We start from the raw sequence: 22,792 nt of genomic DNA, 5'->3' as shown, positions 1-22,792 counted from the left end.
AATAATTGATCTAGGGAGTTCAACTTATAAAATATAATTAAGAGTATAATGAACTCTCCATATTAATTTAGGAGTATAACTATAAATTAATAAGATAAAAGTGTAGATGAATTAAAAAGTAGTGAATGAGAATCACCTCATTAAAGAAAAAGAAACAAAGTAGACTAATTAAAATAATGTATTTTTCTTTCAGATTTTTCATAATGAGAAGAATCACACTTCATTCTCTATGCATTCAATTAGCTGCCAATTTTGACCTTTTTCCTAATACTTTTTTTAAGTAGATAAATAAATTTCTGATCATTAATAACACAAAAGCGTATTTATTTTATTTTATAAAAACAAATCTATAGTTTCTATTAAAATTCTATAGTGATGATGTCATTATTAGGCTAATTCTTTTGTTAAGAAAAAATTAAAAATAAAAAGAAAAAAATCTAAGCATGGTGGGTGATGTCATTAATCTAAATAATTTTAAATTAAAATAAAATTTAATTAATTAATTATTATTATTATTATTAAGTCTTAATAATATGTAATTTAATTATTAAAATCAAATAATTTTGAATTATTTTAATTAATTTATTTTGAATTGAGTACGAGAATGTATAAAAGCTAGGCAGCAGGAAACCAATTCTAAATTTATATTTTAATTTACAGTTTTAAAACAAAATAACAAACAATATTATCTCTTATGATTAGATGTGGATTGTTTAATATGCATTTTAGGTGTTTGATGAAATGTTCAGCTGACGAGTTTCTTAGTCGAACTTTCACGGGTCATCAAACTAAATAACTTTGGTATTAAATTCACTTAATATCTAAAACATATTATTAAACTGTTTTGTTTAAATAAACTCGTAATTCTACGGGTCATTTCACTGGTACTCCCTATTATTTATCAAAGTGTTGGTCATAATTGATATTTGGGCCCAGCATAGCGCTGGCCCAATTACTTGTTTTTTTTTTTTTTTTTTTTTCATTCACATACATAAACATTGTAACAATTAAATATCAGGCTTAAACAAAACCATTACATACAACGATTTCTCCTCCGGTGATATATTTTTGTTAAAATCACAGATGACGACACCATCAACGCCTTCATCACCATCAACCGCCGCCCAAATCCGCCATTCTCTCCGTCCATGGTTCCCCGACTTCATCTCCGTCTCTTCCCTCTCCTTCCCAACCTCATTTCCCCAACTCTCCAGCCGTTTCCAAAAAAATCTCCACTCATTTCCCGCCAATTACCTTTTAATCGTCTTACTAATCTTCCTACTAACCCTAATTCCGAATCATCTTTTCACATTAATAATTCTCCTTATCATTATCGCTATCTCAACTTACCTCATTTTCGGCCGAAGCGAACCGTTAATCGTTTTCGATTTTGAAATAAATGAACGGTTGATTGGGATTGCGGTGTCCGTGGTTACTGTATTAGCCCTAGCTCTGACTAGTGGTATTTGGTGGAATGTGATTTTGTCTGTATCAATTGCTGCAGGTTTTATATGTTTGCACGCAATATTAAGGACATCTGATAATGATATGGAGTCGCCGTATGCTGCGGTGTTGTCGATGATCGATGAAGATGAAGAACATGCGCAGGGACCGTATACACTCGTGTGAGCTGTTACTTTTCAGGTCATATTGATTTGGTAGTTTAGGAGAATTTGTAGCTGTTTACTGTTCGATTGAAATGTAATGTGATGTACATTGTTTGACTAATATCTGAATTAGTAAACCTTTCCTTCAATTAATTGATGATTTCATCTGGCTAAGTATGCTTATATATATATATATATATATATATATATATATATATATATATATATATATATTTCTATATGTGTATGTAACTATGTATCATGTTAGATATGGTGCTCATCGGCTAAGTATGCTTATATATATTTATATGTGTATGAAAACGAAAGGGAGATGAGTAACAACATGAATATAATGCCGTCTTACTAGTATTTATGCCGATATTAAAACACTCTGCATCTGCTTGTGTAATATTTTATTTTATATAAAGAGTGCTTTTAGGTCACAGTTATTTCACTGTCAATCTTACAAGTTGCAAGTGCTTGTGTTGAGAGTAAAAGGCTTAGCACCAGATTAAAGATCTATTGTCTATCTTATTAAGAGTGCATTTAGGTTCCTTCACTGGTTATAGTTTCTCAACACACCTTTCCATTTTCTTTATTCTATACACTGTTCGGAAACTATGTTCATAGAGCTATTTTCCAAGCATGCATAATCTAACTTGTGTTGATTGCATTGGTACTTTAAAGAAACCAAACAAAAATTTAGGCATCGAAATATATAGGATCTCTTTCAACTATCAAGTGTCTTGAGCCAAGGTCTTGATTGAGGTATCATTTTTCCATGGGATGACGTATGAATCTTATGCTTTATTCTTTAACGAGGTTGAAACTGTTAACTTATTTGGCGTTGGCATAATTCACCTCTAGTGATTTGTTGACTTGCGACTCTTTGTTTAACTCAGAAGATCTTGGATCTCTTGGTTATTAATTATAGAATATGAACTCTGCTAAAAAATGATTGCAAATTCTTAGCCTCTTTGTTGACGTGAGAAACTGTAAACGTAGTTAGGGGGTGGTCCTAACTTCCATGTACGGAGACACTTTAGCTTTGTATGAAATAGAAAAATATGTCGTCATAAGCAGTTTTTTCTCGACAAACTGATCCTGGCTGACTACTTATGAACTCAAAAGGAACTTTTAACAGGAATGTGTTTAGAAAAAAGCTTTTTTAGTAGTTAAATTGTGTTATTTTTTGTGTGAAAATCTGCGTGCTTGCTTTTTTTAACACAAACTAGTTTCTTGTCATAACTTCATAAGCTCTAAACAGAACTCGGACATTTTCTTTGAGATAGGATTGGTAGTAAAAAGTTATACTTGTCCAGAACAACCAAAACTGTTACTTGAAAGCCAGAAAGGTATCCACAGATAACAGGGTCTTTGTTAGTTGTTCCTGACCTGAGTAACTATTGTGTTTTGACATTTATATTTTCTTTTTTTATGGATAAAATGTTAAGAAACTTGGTTTGAAATGTAAATCCCTATACGTTGTTAAGGAATATACAGGACGACTAACCTAAACAAAAATCTGTATTGTTGAAGCTAATCTTGTAGACGAACAATGGTTGAATCTGGTCGAGTGTATATTATGACATATACAATTTGCAGTAAAATTGGTACATCGATTTGAATGAGAACTGAGAAGTCAATACCAATTCCACTCTGCAAATTCGTAACTGTCAAGTTGTCCGTTTGTTTTGGATAAACCTCCAAACCCCTAATTAGTAATCCGTAGTATATGTTTTTGCTGCTTTGCAACATGCCAACAATAATGTACTTATCATCTTACGAAACAGTTTGGAATATCTGCAGTATCAGCAAAACAAATTAAGTGGTATCAGGTTCTTCTCCGGAGACCCAAAATCAGGATATGTATAGAACTATGAATGTTCTACAGAAACTGGAAGCTTAGATTCCAGATTAAAGGGTAAACATTTCATTAAAAGTCTGTAAGGTGTTTCTTGAAAACTAAAACCCCAATTTTTTCCTTTCCTCCAACTTCGAGGTCAAGTTGTTTTGTATTGGTGTGTCACCACTTGTCACCGTAGCTCGCCACCAGGCTATGAGTTCATCCTGCAAAATTGGATATCACGTAAACGTGTTCATCAGGTGTTTCAAATCTGTGATGGTTAGACATGAATGATAACCGTGCCTCTAGAAAATCACAGTAAGAGATGTATCGGCTTTCGACCAAGCATTGAACGCCTCCAATGTTGACGTGTATAGGCTTCTTGGACCCTTTTGATGGATTTTCATCTTTAAGTGGACATGTAATCATCATAGATACTTGATGTTAGCAATTGTAAAAAATTCAAATACTAACAATGACTACAACTGATACAGCATAGGTACACTGACTTTCAAAGTCAACGTTTTAACTTCTGTAATCCAAAACCAATATTGATTTCTTTAAAATCATAAGACCAAGATTTCTAGATCAAAGTATCTCTACTGCAGTCAAACCTAATAAAGTCTGACTTGAATGAGCCTGAGCTTTGATTCGGGCACAATTTAACTTCATAAAAGCTTGACTAATTTGCAATTGAATAGAGTATGAACTACGAAGAATTAGTGGAATAATACCAGTTATAAAAGCAACATAGTACCCTGCACCCCCTACTTCTTTTTCACCTTTCGCAAGCCTCAACCAACATAGTACCCGCGTTGGTGATGCACTTTCCGACCACCGGCATCTTGCCGGTGATCCGGATCTTATCGCTTTTTGTCTAATAAATACAACCACTTCGCCTTCTTTTCAGGTGACTTCGTTTGCCGTCGGTTTCTCCGGTCTCTCTTCTTTCTCCCAGGCGGCGATTCCGGTGGGTTATCATCAGGATCTGGGTTTTTGGTCGGGTTTTTGGTTTTTCCGGCGTACGCGCGTTGGTTTCTGGGATAGTTGGTTGCTCGTTAAAGCTCTTCCTCTCCTCACCGTTGCTGTCTTCGTTCCGTCGGTGGTGTAGGCGACGAATTCCAGTTGGAATTCTACAACACCAAGGTTTGATTCTCGGTTTTGTTTTAAGGTTGGGGTTACTTTTTGAGCAGGTGGTTGGTGTTTTTATATGTTGAAACTTGTGGGTTCTGGCGGCTGAAAGCCGCCTATGGATATTGTGGATGGACGACGGAAGCTATCGGCCTTTATTGGTTGCTAGCGGCCGATGGTTGTTCATGGTGGCCGTGGGTGGTTATAACCGACGCTGTGGCAGTTTAGGACGGTCGGCGACTAACCGGCGACGCCGACAGCGGCGGCAGATGGTGGCTCCGGCTGCTGATGATGTTGTCGGTGGCTGCTGGGGGTTGCCGGAGGTCTTAGATTTGGCTGGTCGTAGGTGGCTTCTGCTGGCGGCTGCCGGTTTTTGCTGGCGACTGTTGGCGAAAGCTGGCTACTGGTTGTTGGCCGCCGATTTCCGCGGGTTTGTAAAATCAGAAAATTGGTGATGATGGCCTGGTTTCTTTATGGTTTGATTCTGCGTGTCGAGCTAGCCTGTTGTTGTGTGTCGGATTTGTTCACGCCTTTTCCCGTAGTCGAGTCTATTCGGGTGGGCTCGATGTCTTTGCCGGCGTGTGTTGAATTCGTTGACCATGGTAAATTGATATTTATTGGAGTGGTTCTCTCGGGGTCATTTTTTCTGCTCGAACAGAGATTTGATTTAATTTGAGGGGCTTGTATTTCTCTTTGGAGTTGATACGGAGTTTCCGGGTACGAGAGGTTACCTCGGTTTGCATGTCTCGGGTTAGGTGTTGCTGGAGTGCCTGACGTTCATTTGTGATATGCGGCTTCTGTTTAGTGGCGATGGTGGAGTTTGATATGATATCGGTCTTATGTATATATTTTAGATTTAGATTAGATGGTTTGTTCGTTTGTACTGTCAATTTCATTTTCAATCATTTTCAATGTGCTCGCTCTATTCCAATGTTATCGTCCTTTGTTTGTGAGACGATCAGAGCGAGCTTCACCTTCTTTTTCACCTTTTGCAAGTTTCAATTGAAGAAAATATCCGTCTATCTTTGCGATTGCTAAACTGGAATTCATCCATATGAGATTACAAACGTATGATACAAATCAACAACAATGTACCAAACTTAAGTTAGATTTTTAAGTAACGGGTTGGGTCGGGTAAAGCACAACTCTTCAAATGAGTCAGGTTGGGTCGGTTTAAATAACAGGTCAAAACGATTTTGGGTTGAATTGATTCATAGGTCAAACATGTTAGATTTTTAAACGGGTCCAAAGACATTGACAAAAAGAACTCAAAAGGCATGTCATGTGGGAGTTGTTGTGCAAGCAAATAGCCAACCACCTGTAACAGACCAAACACCATTCATGCAACTTTACGGTTGACATCCCCGTATATAAGTAAGTACGGAGTAATTGTTATTTATTTCCTTAAAATGTCATTCCCTCTTGACTTAATTACGTCGTTGGTCTTTAAAGTTTTACCTTTTTTTTATTATTGTCCCTAAAGTATTTTTGTTTCATCCTTGTCCCTAAAGTATTTTTGTACAGTCATTGTCCATAAAGTATTTTTGTTTCATCCTAAACCTTAAAGTAACGATATGGTTTCATTTAGGTCCCCATGGTTAACTGCCGTTAACTCAATCCGTTAACTAGGGACTTAAATGAAACCATATCATAACTTTAAGGGTTATGATGAAACAAAAATACTTTAGGAGCAAAGATGAAAAAAAGATACTGTAAAATATGAGGGACCAAGGACGTAATTAAGTCTTTACATTTGTCATGTCTAATTTACATTATCATTATCATATTAACTATTAGACAAAACTTATGAATAGTCTCAGGGGCATTTTCGCCATTTCACTTCTTTTTCCCTCTATTTTCCCACCTTTTAAAAATTTCCCAAAAAAACCTCACACTATTTCCAAAAATTAAAACCGACCCCCCACACAGGGGGTAAAGTGTCAAACACCTATTTTCATAAAAAATCTTAAATAAACTCTACCCAAATATTTAACGGGTCATATTTTCTCGCTCGCAACGAGTTAAATTTTTACGGCACCATCGTTAAACTCGAAATAATTTTAGGAACACAATGTCACCAACTATACGCAAAACGAACTCTTTTTAAAAAACGCTAAATAATTGAGGTACTTTTCATACACGTTGATTTTGCGTTAAATTTTTAAAAGCCGACAATTCCATAGCGAAACGCGGAGATGCACATATATTGTTAATTTAAAATAACATTTAAATCTCTCATGGGTTATACCTTTTAGTTCGACTCGTGTTGCGCTTCAACGACATCATCGTTAACATCGTTAGCCACAAAAAAATTTTACTAAACGCAATAAAATACATTAAAAATCGAACCCCGGCGAACCCCCGGCGAGAAGCGAGTGTGAACAACTAGTTTTTCTCTAACATCCAATTTACCCGCACTTGAAATTACGAGTTCAATTGCCAAGTATACTCCAAATCACCAATAACTTCCGTTACACACCTGAATCCGGAAATAACAATCCGTGTGCCATTCAGCTATTAATCTCAGCCGTCCGTGTACGTCAATCCATCGCATCATTCAAACGGTTCCATTTTAAACTCGATCCGTGTCATATCATCTCCACCAATCACAATTCACCTTCTTCATTCCATATTCCTCGATAAATACCCCATTTATGTTCCCAGTTTCAACTACCATTCTATCTCAATACCATAAACTAACAAACACTGATACTACTTCAGAAACACACAGAAATGGCTGCTTCTACCAAAACTACAGTTCCAAAGAAAGCTCCGGCGACGAAGAAACCTAAATCTCATCCTCCTTACGCCGAGGTAATAATTTGTTTATATGTTAATTTAATTATTTTGCGGTTAATCATTATTATAATTATAATTATAATTTTGTATTATTTGAAACCCTAACCCTAACTGTAACTTAACAGATGGTGAAAGAAGCGATTGTGTCGTTGAAAGAGCGAACTGGATCAAGTCAGTACGCTATTGCGAAACACATCGAGGATCATCAGAAGGATCTACCGGCGAATTATAAGAAGATGTTGCTCGTTCAGTTGAAGAAGCTTGTTGCTGCCGGAAAGCTAGTTAAGGTTAAGAATTCATTTAAGGTAGCTTCTGGTGTTGTTGAAAAGCCAAAGAAGCTGGCTGCCGAGAAGAAGAGAGCTCCGGTGACCACAGCCAAGAAGGCTCCGGCAGCGGTGAAGAAATCTTCTGCGCCGGCAAAGGCAAAGTCAGTGAAGAAGGTGAAGACGCCGGTGAAGGCGAAAAAAGCCGCGAAGAAAACTCTTGCGGCGAAAAAACCGAAGAGTATTAAATCGCCGATGAAGAAAACTGCTCCGAAGAAGAAAGCTGCTGCTAAAAAATAAGGGGTTGTTTGGTTTTCTATAGTTATGGTTGATTAATTGTGTAAATTTGTAGGTTGATGTTTTTTATAATATTAATACTACTACTACCACTACTACTATTATAATCTTGAGTTGGGTGATTTATAAAATCGAGGTTTGTTTTTCAAGACTCTGCACTGCTTGAATTTCCATTTAGAGCTCATTTGAATTCAGATGGTTTCGTTTTAAAAAATGTGATTTGTTTATTACTATAATTATTATTTGCTGCCTTATGTTTTAAAAGGTACTATTTGTTGTTTTTTTTTTTTTTTGTCATTAAATATTCTTCCAAACATAATTCCTTGACATCCGATTACAGTTACAATTGCAGTATGAACTAATTCAATATATGATGCTGTATTAGGTATGTATTCTGAATATATAAACTTTGAACATAATGTCTAAATTTGTTATATATAAATGGTTGAACAAAGGTATAGAATAGAAACTGGAAGCCTAGATTCCAAATTGAAGGGTATCCAATTGTATCAAAGTCTGTACATTGTGTTCCTTGAAAACTAAAATCCCAATTTCTTCCTTTCCTCCAACTTCGAAGTCAAGTTTTTTTCTATTGGCGCGTCACCACTTGTCAATGTTGTTCGCCACCAGGCTATGAGTTCATCCTGCAAATATGGACATCGTATAAAACAAGTATAATGCTTGTGCTTTTAATCGCCAATTATATAAATTGAAGCGATCATGTAAAAACTGTTTTGAATTTGTGATGGTTTGACATGAATGATAACTGTACCTCTAAAAAATCACAGTTAGAGATGTATCGGCTTTCGACCAAGCATTGAACGCCTCCAATGTTGACGCGGATAGGCTTCTTGGACCCTTGTGATTGATTTTCATCTGTAGGATTAACATATAATCATCATAGATATAGATATAGATACTTGATGTTAGCAATTGTAAGAATATCAAATACTCCGTAACAAATGACTACAGCTGATACTGCTATGCAAAAAGGCACATTGACTTTCAAAGTCAACATTTTAACTTCTGTAATCCAAACCAATACTGATTTCTTTATAATCTTAAGACCAGGGTTTCTGGATCAAAGTATCTCTACGAAAACAAATGCATATCGTTTTGAAAGATGATAATTAGCATTTTGACTTGGCAAGGTGAAAACTTTATGCAGTGAAAAACCTAATTAACACTGACATGAACAAGCTTGATCTTTGATTCAGGCACAATTTAACTTCATAAAAGCTTGACTAATTTGCAATTGAATACAGTATGAACTATGAAGAGTTGATAGGAAGAATACCAGTTATAAAAGCAACATAGTACCCTGCACCACCTACTTCTGTTTCACCTTTCGCAAGCCTCAACCGTAGAAAATATCCGTCTATCTTTGCGATTGGTAAGCTGGAATTCATCCATCTGAGATTACAAACGCATGATACAAATCAACAACAACGTACCAAACTTAAGTTAATGACAGAAATATACAATTCTTTTGCGATGCTATTTGACTACTGATCATATGTAAGACTCTAAGAAGTCTTACTTGAGGATGTCTGTTCGAGACAATCTAAGTCTGCGTACGGTGTCAAACATTTCTTTTGGTATTCTGAGGATCTTGTTTTCATTCATCACCTTGATATTTTCAGAGCTTGAAGCAATTGGCTTCGGAATATCATGCAGATTTGATACTTTTTTCTTGAAGAAGACATTTTTATTCTCATTCATCTCTAAACAATCATGTAATTCATGACCCTTTTGGTCACAAAAGATGGAAGTTATCTTCGAGTGAATTGCTACGGGTTTCTTGAACTGTTCCGAGCCAACCGAAGCAGAAACAAAGTCCTTGAGGTCTGAATTGTTAGTTGAAGTTGAAGGCGTTTTTGGAGAAAATCGAGTTATCCATGACTTCCCAAAGGCTTTTTGGTTCAAACTATCATCGGGTGGCTTTTCAAACAAGACGATTTCTTTGGACGGATTACTACTATTCTCAATCAGTAACTTCGTTTGAAGTCTTTTAGCATCTTGTGAATATAAAGACTGAAAAACATCATGAAATCCGCACCGTTTATTCACAACGTTCAAAGTTTTGTCTTCTTTATCAATGTGACGGTGACCAACTTCTTGATGTGGTTTTACGTTGCCTTTGACCATATTTGATATCCAGTTCATGAAAGAACTATCTTGTTGTTTGACCATGTGACATTCTTGACTTTGTTTCTTGATTCGTTTACTTCCAATAATCAACTGTTCTTCAAATCTTAATCTCTTATCCCTACGCGACAACAAATTAGCACTGTTGCAACTTTCCATGCTCCCGCTCTCATTTCTTGATAAACCTTCGTTTTTTAATATCGTATCATCTTTAACAATCACATCATTTTCAGCAGTTTCTTCAATTTTTTCAAGAATCGGAGCACTAGAGCTACATTTTTCTTTTGCCAAATTTGGCGGTGGACGGTGTTCTTGTATTTTTAAAGGTAATCCAATGTCGAGGCTGAATATGTCCTTGCCATTCTTGATGATTTCAGCCTTGGTTTCTAATCTTGCAGGCTCTTTAACTAATAACGGTAAAAGATTAGCAATTTTTTGGTCTTTTTGACCTACAATAGACAGTACCAGATTTAGTATGTTTTTGAAAGTAACTGCAAAGATCGGAGCCGAGCTCGCTCACTTAAATTCAACATGCGCTATTAGTAGCACTTTTGAAATTCATGATTACTCAATTGGACTTTCTTATTAAGTCCTCTTGTCTGAATGAATGAATATAAGATGTTTGTGAGGAATAAATGATGGATAAATAATTACTATTGTTTATTTTATGCGCTGAATAATCATCTGTATTTACCAAAATAATCCTCCATGCGAGGTAGTTGAGAAAACCATTAATAATACTGTAAATTTTAAAAAGTAAGGACCTAAACGGAAATTCATATTTATTTAAATAGACACGTATAATCTTATAAGTCACAAACAAAAACCTTTCAATATATTTTCATAGTAATTTCCAAGCTATTAAGTCGATTAAGTAAAAAACAAACGTCACATACGTCTTATTCAAGGAAGAACATGTACCTGTTTGACCAACACTTGATCCTAAAAAATAGTCAGGAGAGGATTTCACAGAGCCTGCATGACACGTTGCTTGCGCAATCACACAGTTTTCGTCATCTTGTGACGGTGAAACCATTTGGATTGGGCCAACATCCATCAATATACAAGGCTTAATGCCAACAAAACAGTTTCTGCAGCCAGCACACTTGATCCTCAAACCATTTTTTCTAGACCAAACCAACTCTTTTATCGGACGAGATTCCCCAATCGTACCTGTTTTTGACTTTGAGTCTGCATTTGCACCTGCACTTGTGTTACTACATGACTCAGCACGTTGGTTTGTAATACCAAGAGAAAGGCCTAAATCGATCTCATTGTCTTTAGCATTCTCCATTTCCTTATGCTTGACAAAACAACAAATCCTGAAATCATGAATGAAACCTTGTTTAACTAAATCTTATGATCAGTAAGATTAGGATGTAAGACAAAAGCACTCAACAATGTATTAGATCATAAAATATAAGGCCCCGTTTGGCTCGCGGAATCCAATGGGATTCTGGCGGAATTGGAATTGAATTTAGACACGTCGCGTGTGTCTAAATTCAATTCCAATTCCCCGGAATCCCATGCGTGTCTAAATTCAATTCCAATTCCGCCGGAATTTCATTGAATTCCGTGAATCCCATTGGATTCTGTGAGCCAAACAGGGCCAGAGTTTGAAAACTCTTCATTATTCACCTACCCCCGAGAATCAAGCAACAACAGAGAATCAAGAATATAAGAATTATTGAAATTGCATATCAGAGTTAACACTGTTTTTATCGTTAAAAAATGGTCCATGCATGGCTTAATTAGTGTTGGTAATTTTAGTAAAAATGATCATGACAAGTAAATCATCTAACTAAATAAAGTATATAATTCCATTAAACTTTTATTTCTAACGGCATTTAGCATGACAAAATATGGCTTTATTATCTTTGATTTGTTTTCATTACATAACAGACCAAACTCTAGTGGTCTTAATTCTATTTCCACCTAGTCATAAGATAATAACTTGGGCAAAAAATGATTACTGCATTAAACTATTGACTTTTGAATATTGGAAACAATTAAAAGTTTGAATCTTTGACAAAGTTCCAGTTTCAGTACACATATTCAGATTCATAGCTTTAAACTACTCAAAATTCCATAAATTTTGGAAGCAAACTAAAACCAATAAATTGGGGTTAAATAAACAAGAAACACTAAATCATTAATCCAAATTCAATAAAAACAAATACCCAATTGAACAAAAAGTGAATGAACAAAAACCCACTTACCTTACACCCAAACAAAGCCATGTATTGATCAAAATCCAATATTTTCACCTAATATTATTATATTATTGGTTGATATTGATTTTCAGCTTTATTTGCTCTCAGCTTATCAGCTAACCAAAAATAGAATGCTGCTTAGCTTATGTTTGTTTGTGGGTAGAATTCTACAAATAGAAACTATATGTAAAAACATATACATATATGTATATCTTCTATATCAGTTTCTATCTCTATTCTATATCTATATATCTGTATGAGTGAATAGCATGCATTCGGCTATTTTCTTTCTCTTTTCTTTTCTTTTCCAAGTTTCAAATGTGGTTGCATATTTGCCACGTGGACACTTCTGTATGGAACCAACTCGCTTTCTAAATTTTCAAGAATATTTATATTTCAACTTGTTCCCTTCAATCTTTTCTTTATTTTGTCACCTCGCCATCAATTATTGATTTATTTTCATATTTGTACTTTTTTATTTTTATCAGTTTCATTGTATCATAAGTATGTTTTTGCACGGTTTAAATTATCGTTACATTGTTAAATTTATATTTAATATTCCTATATATATAAATTTACCGTATAAGAATATAATTAGTTTTAATTCTTGGTATATACACAACTTATATTACCTTTTCTCACACTCGATAAAGAATGACGATGATTTATGAAGGATCATAAAGAATCTTATTTGAATTAAAAATGATAAAAAAAAATGTTAAAAGTAAACTCCATCGTCTAATGCGCTTTCCACGTAATTAGTGGCGGAACTTGAACTCAATTTGAGATGAGTCGAAATTAGTGAAATAGAGGTAAATACTAAAAAAAAAATCGCCATTCACAAAAAAGAAGGTAAAACTAATTCATTTAGTCGAATTGGAGCGGATACCCTCGGTGTTTCCTCTATGCTCCACCCCTGCGCAGAATTATGAAAATCTTGTTTCAATCTTATCATCTAGAAACTCAACTCAAACTTAATCTAGTTACAGGAATTAAAACTAATTGAGTCAACATTTTTTTTTATTTTTTTTTATTTTGCATTATTGGATTGAGTGTTATTATAATTAATTTAATTTTTGAATGAAAGGATTTATTATTACGTAAAAGTTTGTAATAAAAAAAAAATGAGCACGTAAAAGTTCGACGAAGTGTAAGAATACAGTGACGTGTAATGCGCCTCACGACACTTTTGAAGTTCAAAGTTTCTACGTGGACTCGTGGGCTTTTTTGGCTTCTGTTTGTTTGGCAATCAAAGAAGGTTTGACTCATCATCAACAATGATTTTACGATCTAGTTTTTATTGATTTTTATAATATAATTTATAATTTCTAAATAAAATAATACGGAGTAATAGACTTCAAACATGATCATTTAAACTGATCACATGATATGATTTTTGTCACTTTTATTATATTTTTATATTTTAAAAACACAAGTTACAACTCAATAAAGATATTCATAATTGATAAGTCCATTTTAAATTATTCGTCCTATAGATATTATATTGTCATTACCTTCATCACTGGAATTACATCTGTACCTTTTGACTAATATTCTTGTAGAAACTAGAAAGTAAATTTTAAGCAATCATTTTTAAGGGAAGAATCGAAAATTAAGTTTTATGGAATTATATCTGTACCTTTTGACTAATATTCTTTTAGAAACTAGAAAGTAGATTTTAAGCAATCATTTTTTAAGGGAAGAATTGAAAATTAAGTTTTATGAACTTCTATTAGAAAATAAATAGTTATAGATGAAATAAGTTAATACATCATTAAGCACAAGTTTACATTAGAAGTTTACATTAGAAAACGCTAATAAAATCATCAAAATTTTTACCTCATCATATGTTTAAAAATATCACTATTAAACTCACTTTTTTATTTACTTTATAATTTTACTTTTTACTCATCTATTAATCTTACATTTATACATTAAAAGTATAAAATACTTACTTATACTTATCTATTTTTTTGAACAATAGTCCGTGATCACTCAGGTAGGACTTAACCACCCACGCGATCATCTCATGCAGTTGCATAATTCGCCCTCAATCGTTGTCTTGAAGGAAACTCAGACCAATCCGAGGGCATGACCTGTAAAACCCCCTCCCTGCTGCCCCCACAACGATGTGTGAAAGGCTACATTGGGTGTAATTCAAAATCAAGGGATATCCTTGTCTTCAATGTTGTCACACTAGAAAATCGAACTCCCAATTTCTAACAAAGAGGTATGCCATTACACAACACAAGGATTATACTTATCTATTTATGAAAATGCCAGCCATTTTAAGATAACAAATAAAAAGTTATTGGACAACTGTTTTAGATTGGAGAAAATAATAATCAACCTAATTACAAAGTGATTGTACCACCGAAACTTGAATTGAGTGGTATGAGGGTGAGATCCAACTTGGGATACTGCCAACCCAGGTTCGATTCTCAATCTAAGCAGAGAGTTTCCAACATTTGATGGTACTGCCAACATCAATGCGATTTGGGAAGGTCTTTGGGGGGTTTACCCAACCTTCAATGATACTGCTAACATTGTCACGAAATGGGGTTCCCCCTAACGCTAACGCGTGTGTGAGTGACAAATGAGAGCATTGGATGTTGATATCATCGTTAAAAAAAATTACAAAGTGATTGTACTTGTTGGTCCGGTCGGTTACGGATCAAAACAACCATTAACGAGCAAAAATCAAAGACGGAAGAGATAAACGCGATGAATCAAACATAAATCAATATCATTAATATGAACGTTAAACTTACAATTGATTTAAACTGAGAAACATCGGTGGCAAGGGGAGATCGAGCATGATCTCCCCTATGCACAGGATCACCGGATGCGGCTCTCCCAAATTAGGGTTTAGACTCCTGATCTCTTAACCCTAAAGACACACATAAACTGATATATATAGACGACCTAGACTTAGGTTGCCCTAATGGGCCTATCGACATGAGTAGCCCAACAGTTACAGATGCTCCTATAACTGATCAGTTTCACGTGTGTATATAAACTAGGTGTACAATGTATGAATAGACGTTATTCGCCCAGTGACGGCCATACAAAATATGCATCAACAATTTCCCCCTTGGACGTTGCTGGCGAATGATTGTAAACACCTCTTGCAATCTTCAGTCAATCTCTGCTGTAGTACCATAAACTTGTGAATCACAAGCTCCATCAAAAGTCTTCCAGAATACGTGAAAACCCAAACTTCGAACATCAATGTTTCCGCTCATTGAAGTCGAAATGCTAATTGTCATCCTGTAGTTTCTTTTAACTCGTACGTGTTACACATAGTACAAATGCAACAAGATTCTCCCTAAGACTGAGCTGAGATCCCTATCGATATCTCTGATAAACTCTTCAAACAAACCGACTCTCTCAGAATCATAAAATGTAGAATCTTCCCCCTCACTGTTAGCTGTATCCTATTAGACATCGTAGCACCAACGTTCATCCTGACTTGCTTCTTGTAAAGGCAAAATATGTAGAGGAGTCCGTTCCTGTAACAACCCGTCCTAATCCTCCTGGACGAAGTCATCAACATTTGGTCCCATTGCGATGATCGACTCCAAGTAATGTCCTTAACATGAGCAAATGCACAGCGGAAGACTTAATTCGTACCTGAGAATAACATGCTTTAAAACGTCAACATAAAGTTGGTGAGATATAGGTTTTGATGCTAGCAGCGTTATAACTATGGACCACAAGATTTCATATATTTAAACATAGTACACTCGCAAGTGTATGAAAAGCATTCTAAGTTTGTTGAGCACCTGGTAACCATACTTTACAAGAATAAATCAGCACATATTCCCTTTATATATAATCACACTACACCGTACCAAGTGTAGCCACCTAAACGAAGTACTGTGCAACCGTTGAATACTGGTCGTCCAGTCCGGTTGAGGTTGTCAGGCCCGATAGATCTATCAACAGGATTCGCGTTTACACTGGCCCATGTAATTAATAGTTACCAAGTTTTAGGGAGATATGCAGTGGTACAACTCAACGTAGAACGTAATTTTAGTCACTTGTGTCCATAACGTAAATCATAAAATGCATGTATTCTCATCCCAAAATATTTAGAGTTTAAAAAGGGACTATATACTCACCTAATGTATTTTGTAGTAAAAATACACATAACATCATTGAATACGTATAAGGTTGGCCTCGGATTCACGAACCTATATTAATTATATATATTAAAACGTATAATCGTAATCGAACAAATATATATATTATTATTAGTGATATAATTTTTATATTAGTAACTTTTATATTTCATTATTATTATATATTAAGTTTATACATATATAAAAATATAAATTTTGTTATGTCATATTTATTAAATATTTTATATATATATATATATATATACATTTCATTTGTGTGTTTAAATAGTAATTATAACAGTACTAGAATGATATTAGTAGTGATTATAATGATAATAATAATAATAATTTTAATGATATTGATAAGGATAACAATAATAATAGTAACAATATTAATGATAATATATCAGTAATAACAATAATCTTAATCTTAATCATAATAATAATAATATCACTTTAATGATAAAATTTATAATTCTATTAATAATACTTATAACAATAATAATTTTTAGTAATGTTTTTAATATTTATAAATCTAAGCATGATAATAATAATAATAATAATAATAATAATAATAATAATAATAATAATAATAATAATAATAATAATAATAATAATAATAATAATAATAATAAAAATGAAGCTACCTTAATGAAAATTCGTCCTAAAAAGAATACTATCACTCCAGGGACTCGAACCCACGACCACCCGCTAATCCGCAAACAACCTTAACCAATCGACCATCTATGTTTTTCTGATTAAAACTCCCAATCATATTTATTTACCCATTATTATTTCTGTTTCTTTCCTTCCTTCTTCTTCATCGACCAATGATCAATAAATCAATCAGAGATATGTTTTAGAATGCGAAATTGATAAATCAGTGATTTACGGTTACGTTTGTAAATTAATAGATAGCAGAAAAGAAAGAAAAGAAAGAAAAAAAAATAAGCAAAACAAGCTGCTGTATTCTTCGCGACTTCATACACAAAAAAATAATATTGATTTTCATTTAGAGATTGTATTAGGCCAAGATTAAAACATGAAATATATTTCAATTCAATCCTAGAAACTATTCCAATCATTAATTGAATCTGAAACAGCAACTAGAATTCGAATTTTACGAAGAACACATGTTTTGATTTTTTAAGAATTTACCTTTGACTCTGAAATTCGACCTTGATATCATGAATTAGATAATGAAACTTTGCAGATAGATTTCATAAAGGATCCCTAACAAAACAGCAATTTTAGTTTTTCAATTGGGATTAAAAATCGAATTTTTTTTTAAAGTACCACGAACAGGGGTCCGGCCTTTTTAACAGTTTTTCTGTTCTTCTTTTCTGTCGAATTTCCCAACTATTTAACAGAAGTATTGGTTTTAATTGATAAAGGAATGAATGAACTGAATGGGGTAATCCATTTTATGGCATAATTCGCTTGTTGTATACTGATAAGTGATCGACATGTTACATCTCAAGAACAGAAACATGAATAAATAAATAAAAAAAATAGAGTCTGATTTATAACAGCTTTTAACCTTATCTAATGAAAATTGAATCTTATGAACTGGATTAGATTATGAATTATAACAATTTAGGGATAGAGACAAAGGATTAAAACAGTTCGATTGTGACCTTAAACAGAAAATTTGATTCTGTAATATCATTCCTAATTTAATTTTTTTTAATAATTAGTAAATGTAAATAAGTATAAAAATAAATTTATTACTAGAATATATATAAAAAAATACTAATAATTGTGATAATAGAAATTAATAATAATAATAACATTAATAATCAAATAATAATAATAACAATAGAAATGATGATATTGATAATAATATTAGTAACACTGATATTATTAATAATAATAATAACAATATTAATGCAAGTAACAAGTTATATTTTTTTTTTCAATTTCACACACACACACACACACACACACACACACACACACACATATATATATATATATATATATATATATATATATATATATATATATATATATATATATATATATATATATATATATATATATTTCATATTAGAAATAATAATGTTAGTAATACAAATATTAATATCATTATTAATATTAATAATGAAAGTAATTAATATTAATATAACAGTTATATTCAATCTTGTAATTAAGTTTAATGTATTATAGTTTATAAATTTGATCATATTTACTAATTATATATTATATAATAACTTGTATTAAATATTAAATATGTATAGTTTACAATATATAACATTACTCATTTTTAGAATTATATATATATATATATATATATATATATAAATATATATATATATATATATATATAATCATTTTAATAGTAACTTAGTTATTCAGTATTTTATTTTTCACTTAATCCAAATTGATTAAGGTATATTTTATTATTTCATAATATTATATATATATATTTATATTTATATATATACATTTATATATATATTTACAACAATTTTTCGTGAATCGTCGGGCACAGTCAAAGGGTAATTGAATCCTTGTAACAAATTTGAACGTTTTCAGACTCAACATTACTGATTTTGCTTATCGTATCGGAAACATATAAAGTTTAAAGTTTAAATTTGGTCGGAAATTTCCGGGTCATTACAGTACCTACCTGTTAAAGAAATTTCGTCCCCAAAATTTGATAGAGGTCGTCATAGATAACAATAGGAATGTTTTCATGACGAATATGAGGTAATAATGGAGTTTTATCATTATTGAGAGATATAGATAAAACGATTCGATACACGAAGAATATAAGTGAAGCTATCGCAAAAGGGTGAGATGAGTATAAATATACTCGTTTTAACCGATGACGTAGTTAGGATTAATTTTTGAAATTCGTGGAATTTAAAGAAAATCTTACATAATAAGATTTGGTTCTTCGGCGATTTAGGAAATTAGAATCTTCTTTGATTAAATGCAATAATCTGTTCTGATTCCTCTGTCGGATATTTCACTATAAAACCACTCCCTTCTTTCCTATATCTTCCATATCCCACATCTTCTACTTTTCCTCCTCAATTCATTCTTTACAGTTTTCGTTAATATGCTTCATCCAGTTCTGATTCTTGATATACTCCCAACTTTTATATCTGTCATTCTTCTTTTTCATCTACCGCCAGAAGAATCTATTTACTTCTATTATACTCTTCGGTTTATAGTGTTTCTAGTTCTCCCGTGTCTTTATATGGCTATATGCATCGATATACACGGTTTGTAATTTCAGGGTCGTTATCGGGCTTCATATTCTTCATTATTTTTCGGAGCTTCATGCTTTCGTTTTCTCTTCCCGACTTCGAGTCAAGCGAGTAATGGTCCGGAATTCGTAGATATGAAATTTGGAATAAACATAGCTAATGCTCTTAGAAAGAAATGGTAATGGCACGATTTTGATTTGTCAAATTACCAGAATATCCTGGAAAAGACCGAATCATCAAGAAATATTTTCATGATATTTGTAGAATCTAGATAGAATGTAAGAGCCGTGTAACACGGCAGATGATGATGGTACTGTGAATCATCACATTCCATTAGAAACTCAACATGACTTACTGTAATATAATGACGTTGATCAAGTGTCATTATATTATACTAATTCATGAATCAGTCCCCAACACTGCTTCAAAACATTTGCATTTTAAACTTGAAGGTTTCAGAATTTAGAAACTAACACAGTTTCTTTTATGTTGTAACGCAGATATTACGGAGTGATAAATGATTTCAGATAAAGATAGTTGTGAAAATATCTCCAGAAATATGGAGGATATTTATAATGAAAGGCACGATGATATCTTAGATTTTCTATCATCGATGGATGATGAAGAAGATTTGTCTGTGAAGGTTTAGAATGAGGAGTAAGGTGTTTGCTAATGATTTCATCAGATACAGAATCATCTGGATTCTTTGAATATAGGGTTTGATCCTTGTATTTATTCTTTGTTTCCTTCATGGTGTGCTCAATTAGATTTTCAGTACCAAATTTTCTATCGAGCGTTCCTAACACTTCCTTCTTTATTATCAACTTTTGATCATTAAGACCATCTACAACATGCTACCTCATCAGTATTTTCAAAGTTAACGGATTCGGGTCGTCGGTTATCAAACCAAGGTGGTTTAAGAAGAATTGTGTTTTTAGATGATTAAACGCTGATGGTAATATGTTGGAATATAAAAGGTTCTCCGGTAATGATGACGAAAGAGCAACGTATATATCTAGGTTATAATAAGACTAGTCCGACTAAAGAGTCGAAGTTAACTTGCTGGAGCTGTGACAAAATTGGCTACTTAGAAAAGGAATTGCAAAGTTATTTTGGGTAATAATAACGTCAAAGGAGCTAGCACAGATATGTGTTAAATGTTTACTCAGGTTCCGAGAGCTTTTCAGGTGCATTACTATATGCATCAATCTTTTCTTCCGTAGATGAAGTGCCGCTGGTTCATCCTCCAGATCGAGGTGTTTTCAAAAATAATGAAAGATTTGAATGCGAATTGTAATTGTCGAGGTACGAATGAGGTTTAAGATGAAATCAAGTGGCAAACTTGAAGAATTGTTTAGTTTCATATGTTATAATCAATATTTTAATTCATTTTAATTGTCCAAAGTTAGCAGTCCAATAGTCCAATTGTCCAATAGTCCAATATATTCATATATAATTTAATATATAATATTCGAATTAATTAATACGTATCGTGACCCGTGTACCGGTCTCAGTATTGATCACAACTCAAACCATATATATATTTTGGAATCAACCTCAACCCTGTATAGCCAACTCCAACATTCACATATATAGTGTCTATGGTTGTTGTGAAATATATATATATAGATGGGTCGATATGATAGGTCGAAACCTTGTATACGTGTCCCGTTATTTAAAGTGCGTAAAATAAATAAATATATATCATGACCCGTGTACAACGTATTGTCTCAGAATTAATCCGACGTATTGTGTACATGTGTCCCGATTTAAAGTGCGTAAAAGTAAATAACAGAAATTAAATGACGATAAATAAAATTGCGATAATTAAATTGCGATAAATAGAATGTAACCAGTTAGCTAGGAACAATTAGCGTGGAATCTTAACAAAATTCATCATAGTTAATTTTTTTGTTTCTAACACTTTTTATTTTGTCCAATGTTTTCTTCGTTATGCCACTTGTTGGATTCTGATAGATCAAAATCCAAATATGTAATTTGAATGAAAATGGTTGTTCTGTGGTGAACGGATACGTATATCGGTAGTTGTAAGTAGGATAGTAAATGACCGTTGAATCAGATTCGAAGAATGTCCAGTGTAACTTATTAATGTGAAATCTAAATATTCCTCGGGTACTACCTACCCGTTAAAATATTTTCACCATTAACAGTTTGTACGAAAGAATTTTTAAGTACAATCTTTATGAAAATATACTTACATATATATTTTCTTCAGATGTAATCATGGATTTAATGAGTCAATAAGATATTAAACTCATTTGATTTATCATTAATACTAGATTACATAATCTCTAAAACTTTAGAAATTACATAGTCGTCATGTCAAACGAAGATAAATGAGGTAGAATGATACGTAGAGCGAAAATAATCAATGTAGAACGATATGTAGAATGAAGATCATACTCGAAGTATAGATGGTGATATTGAGGCGTGTGATATTGATATCCGAGATACAGATTGTGATGTTGAGGTTTACGATGCGGTTGTGATTGGGGTAATAAGGGTACTGTCGGTCGGTTGATGATGGTGATATTGTTGATGCCGGTGATGCTACTGGTACTGAGGCTTGCGATGTTGATGTCGCTGGCGGTATTGGTTATGCTGCTGGTGTTTGTAACCCTCATACAATATTCTCTAAAGTCACTACCCGAGCGCGAAGCTCGTTGACTTCTTCTCTTATACCGGGATGATCGGTGTTTCTGACGATCGGGTAAATAAGATCTAGAATATGGGATAATATATGGTCGTGACGAGATACTCTTGAAATAAGAGAGAAAATGGTTTCTCGAACAGGTTCGCTGGTAAGTGCTTCAGGTTCATCGTCAAGAGGGCAATTTGGTGGATAGAAGGGATCACCTTCTTCTTGTCTCCAATAATTAAGTAAACTACGAACCCATCCCCAATTCATCCAGAATTGGTGATGGCTAATTGGTTGATCCATTCCGGTTACACTGTCTTCGGAGCTTGAGTCGAAATCCATATCGGAATAACTGTCGGAATCTAAGGAATTTGAACTGGTTGCGAGTTCCGTCTTGTACGGTTAGATAAAGGATTTTTGGATATGAAATGATTTTCGGATATCGGATGATATTCTAATTGTATAGAATACCTAAATATAGTACAGA

The 22,792-nt window shown here is 33.3% G+C and overlaps 3 protein-coding genes across 4 annotated transcripts; 2 read left to right on the top strand and 1 right to left on the bottom strand.

The window, feature by feature from the left end:
- The first annotated feature begins 1,083 nt into the window (after window positions 1-1,083).
- On the top strand, window positions 1,084-1,629 carry LOC139855145 (PRA1 family protein D-like). Its single transcript, XM_071844391.1, has one exon. It carries the CDS (start codon window positions 1,084-1,086, stop codon window positions 1,627-1,629), a length of 546 nt encoding a protein of 181 aa, XP_071700492.1.
- Window positions 1,630-7,265: 5,636 nt separating this feature from the next.
- On the top strand, window positions 7,266-8,127 carry LOC139855809 (histone H1-like). The gene is made up of 2 exons (XM_071845052.1): window positions 7,266-7,398; window positions 7,509-8,127. The coding sequence occupies exons 1-2, from the start codon at window positions 7,318-7,320 to the stop codon at window positions 7,944-7,946; spliced, it is 519 nt and encodes a 172-aa protein (XP_071701153.1). The 5' UTR covers window positions 7,266-7,317; the 3' UTR covers window positions 7,947-8,127.
- A 133-nt stretch (window positions 8,128-8,260) lies between these two features.
- Window positions 8,261-12,542, bottom strand: LOC139852369 (uncharacterized). 2 transcript variants are annotated; one of them, XM_071841654.1, is made up of 6 exons: window positions 12,311-12,542; window positions 11,013-11,413; window positions 9,484-10,498; window positions 9,241-9,356; window positions 8,716-8,819; window positions 8,261-8,587 (listed from the first exon to the last, which is right to left on the bottom strand). In XM_071841654.1, exons 2-6 carry the CDS (start codon window positions 11,383-11,385, stop codon window positions 8,483-8,485), a joined length of 1,713 nt encoding a protein of 570 aa, XP_071697755.1. In that variant the 5' UTR covers window positions 11,386-11,413; window positions 12,311-12,542; the 3' UTR covers window positions 8,261-8,482. The 2 variants fall into 2 exon arrangements, with proteins under 2 accessions (XP_071697755.1, XP_071697754.1); XM_071841653.1 differs by having other exon boundaries at window positions 8,262-8,587; window positions 9,484-10,540; window positions 12,311-12,541.
- Window positions 12,543-22,792: the final 10,250 nt, after the last annotated feature.

Source organism: Rutidosis leptorrhynchoides, chromosome 6 (genome assembly GCF_046630445.1).
Source record: "Rutidosis leptorrhynchoides isolate AG116_Rl617_1_P2 chromosome 6, CSIRO_AGI_Rlap_v1, whole genome shotgun sequence".
Lineage (NCBI taxonomy): Eukaryota > Viridiplantae > Streptophyta > Magnoliopsida > Asterales > Asteraceae > Rutidosis > Rutidosis leptorrhynchoides.
Note: the sequence above shows the minus strand (reverse complement) of the source record. Positions and strands in the feature narration are given on the sequence as shown.

What these genes read in the sequence shown, in the direction of transcription:
- LOC139855145 (XM_071844391.1), top strand. Translation starts at nt 1,084, where the DNA reads ATGACGACACCATCAACGCCTTCATCACCATCAACCGCCGCCCAAATC.
- LOC139855809 (XM_071845052.1), top strand. Translation starts at nt 7,318, where the DNA reads ATGGCTGCTTCTACCAAAACTACAGTTCCAAAGAAAGCTCCGGCGACG. An exon ending in CTCATCCTCCTTACGCCGAG is followed by an intron (nt 7,399 to 7,508) that starts GTAATAATTTGT and finishes GTAACTTAACAG; the next exon opens with ATGGTGAAAGAAGCGATTGT.
- LOC139852369 (XM_071841653.1), bottom strand. Translation starts at nt 11,385, where the DNA reads ATGGAGAATGCTAAAGACAATGAGATCGATTTAGGCCTTTCTCTTGGT. An exon ending in ATCAAGTGTTGGTCAAACAG is followed by an intron (nt 10,541 to 11,012) that starts GTACATGTTCTT and finishes TGTCTATTGTAG; the next exon opens with GTCAAAAAGACCAAAAAATT. An exon ending in TCTCGAACAGACATCCTCAA is followed by an intron (nt 9,357 to 9,483) that starts GTAAGACTTCTT and finishes TTGTAATCTCAG; the next exon opens with ATGGATGAATTCCAGCTTAC.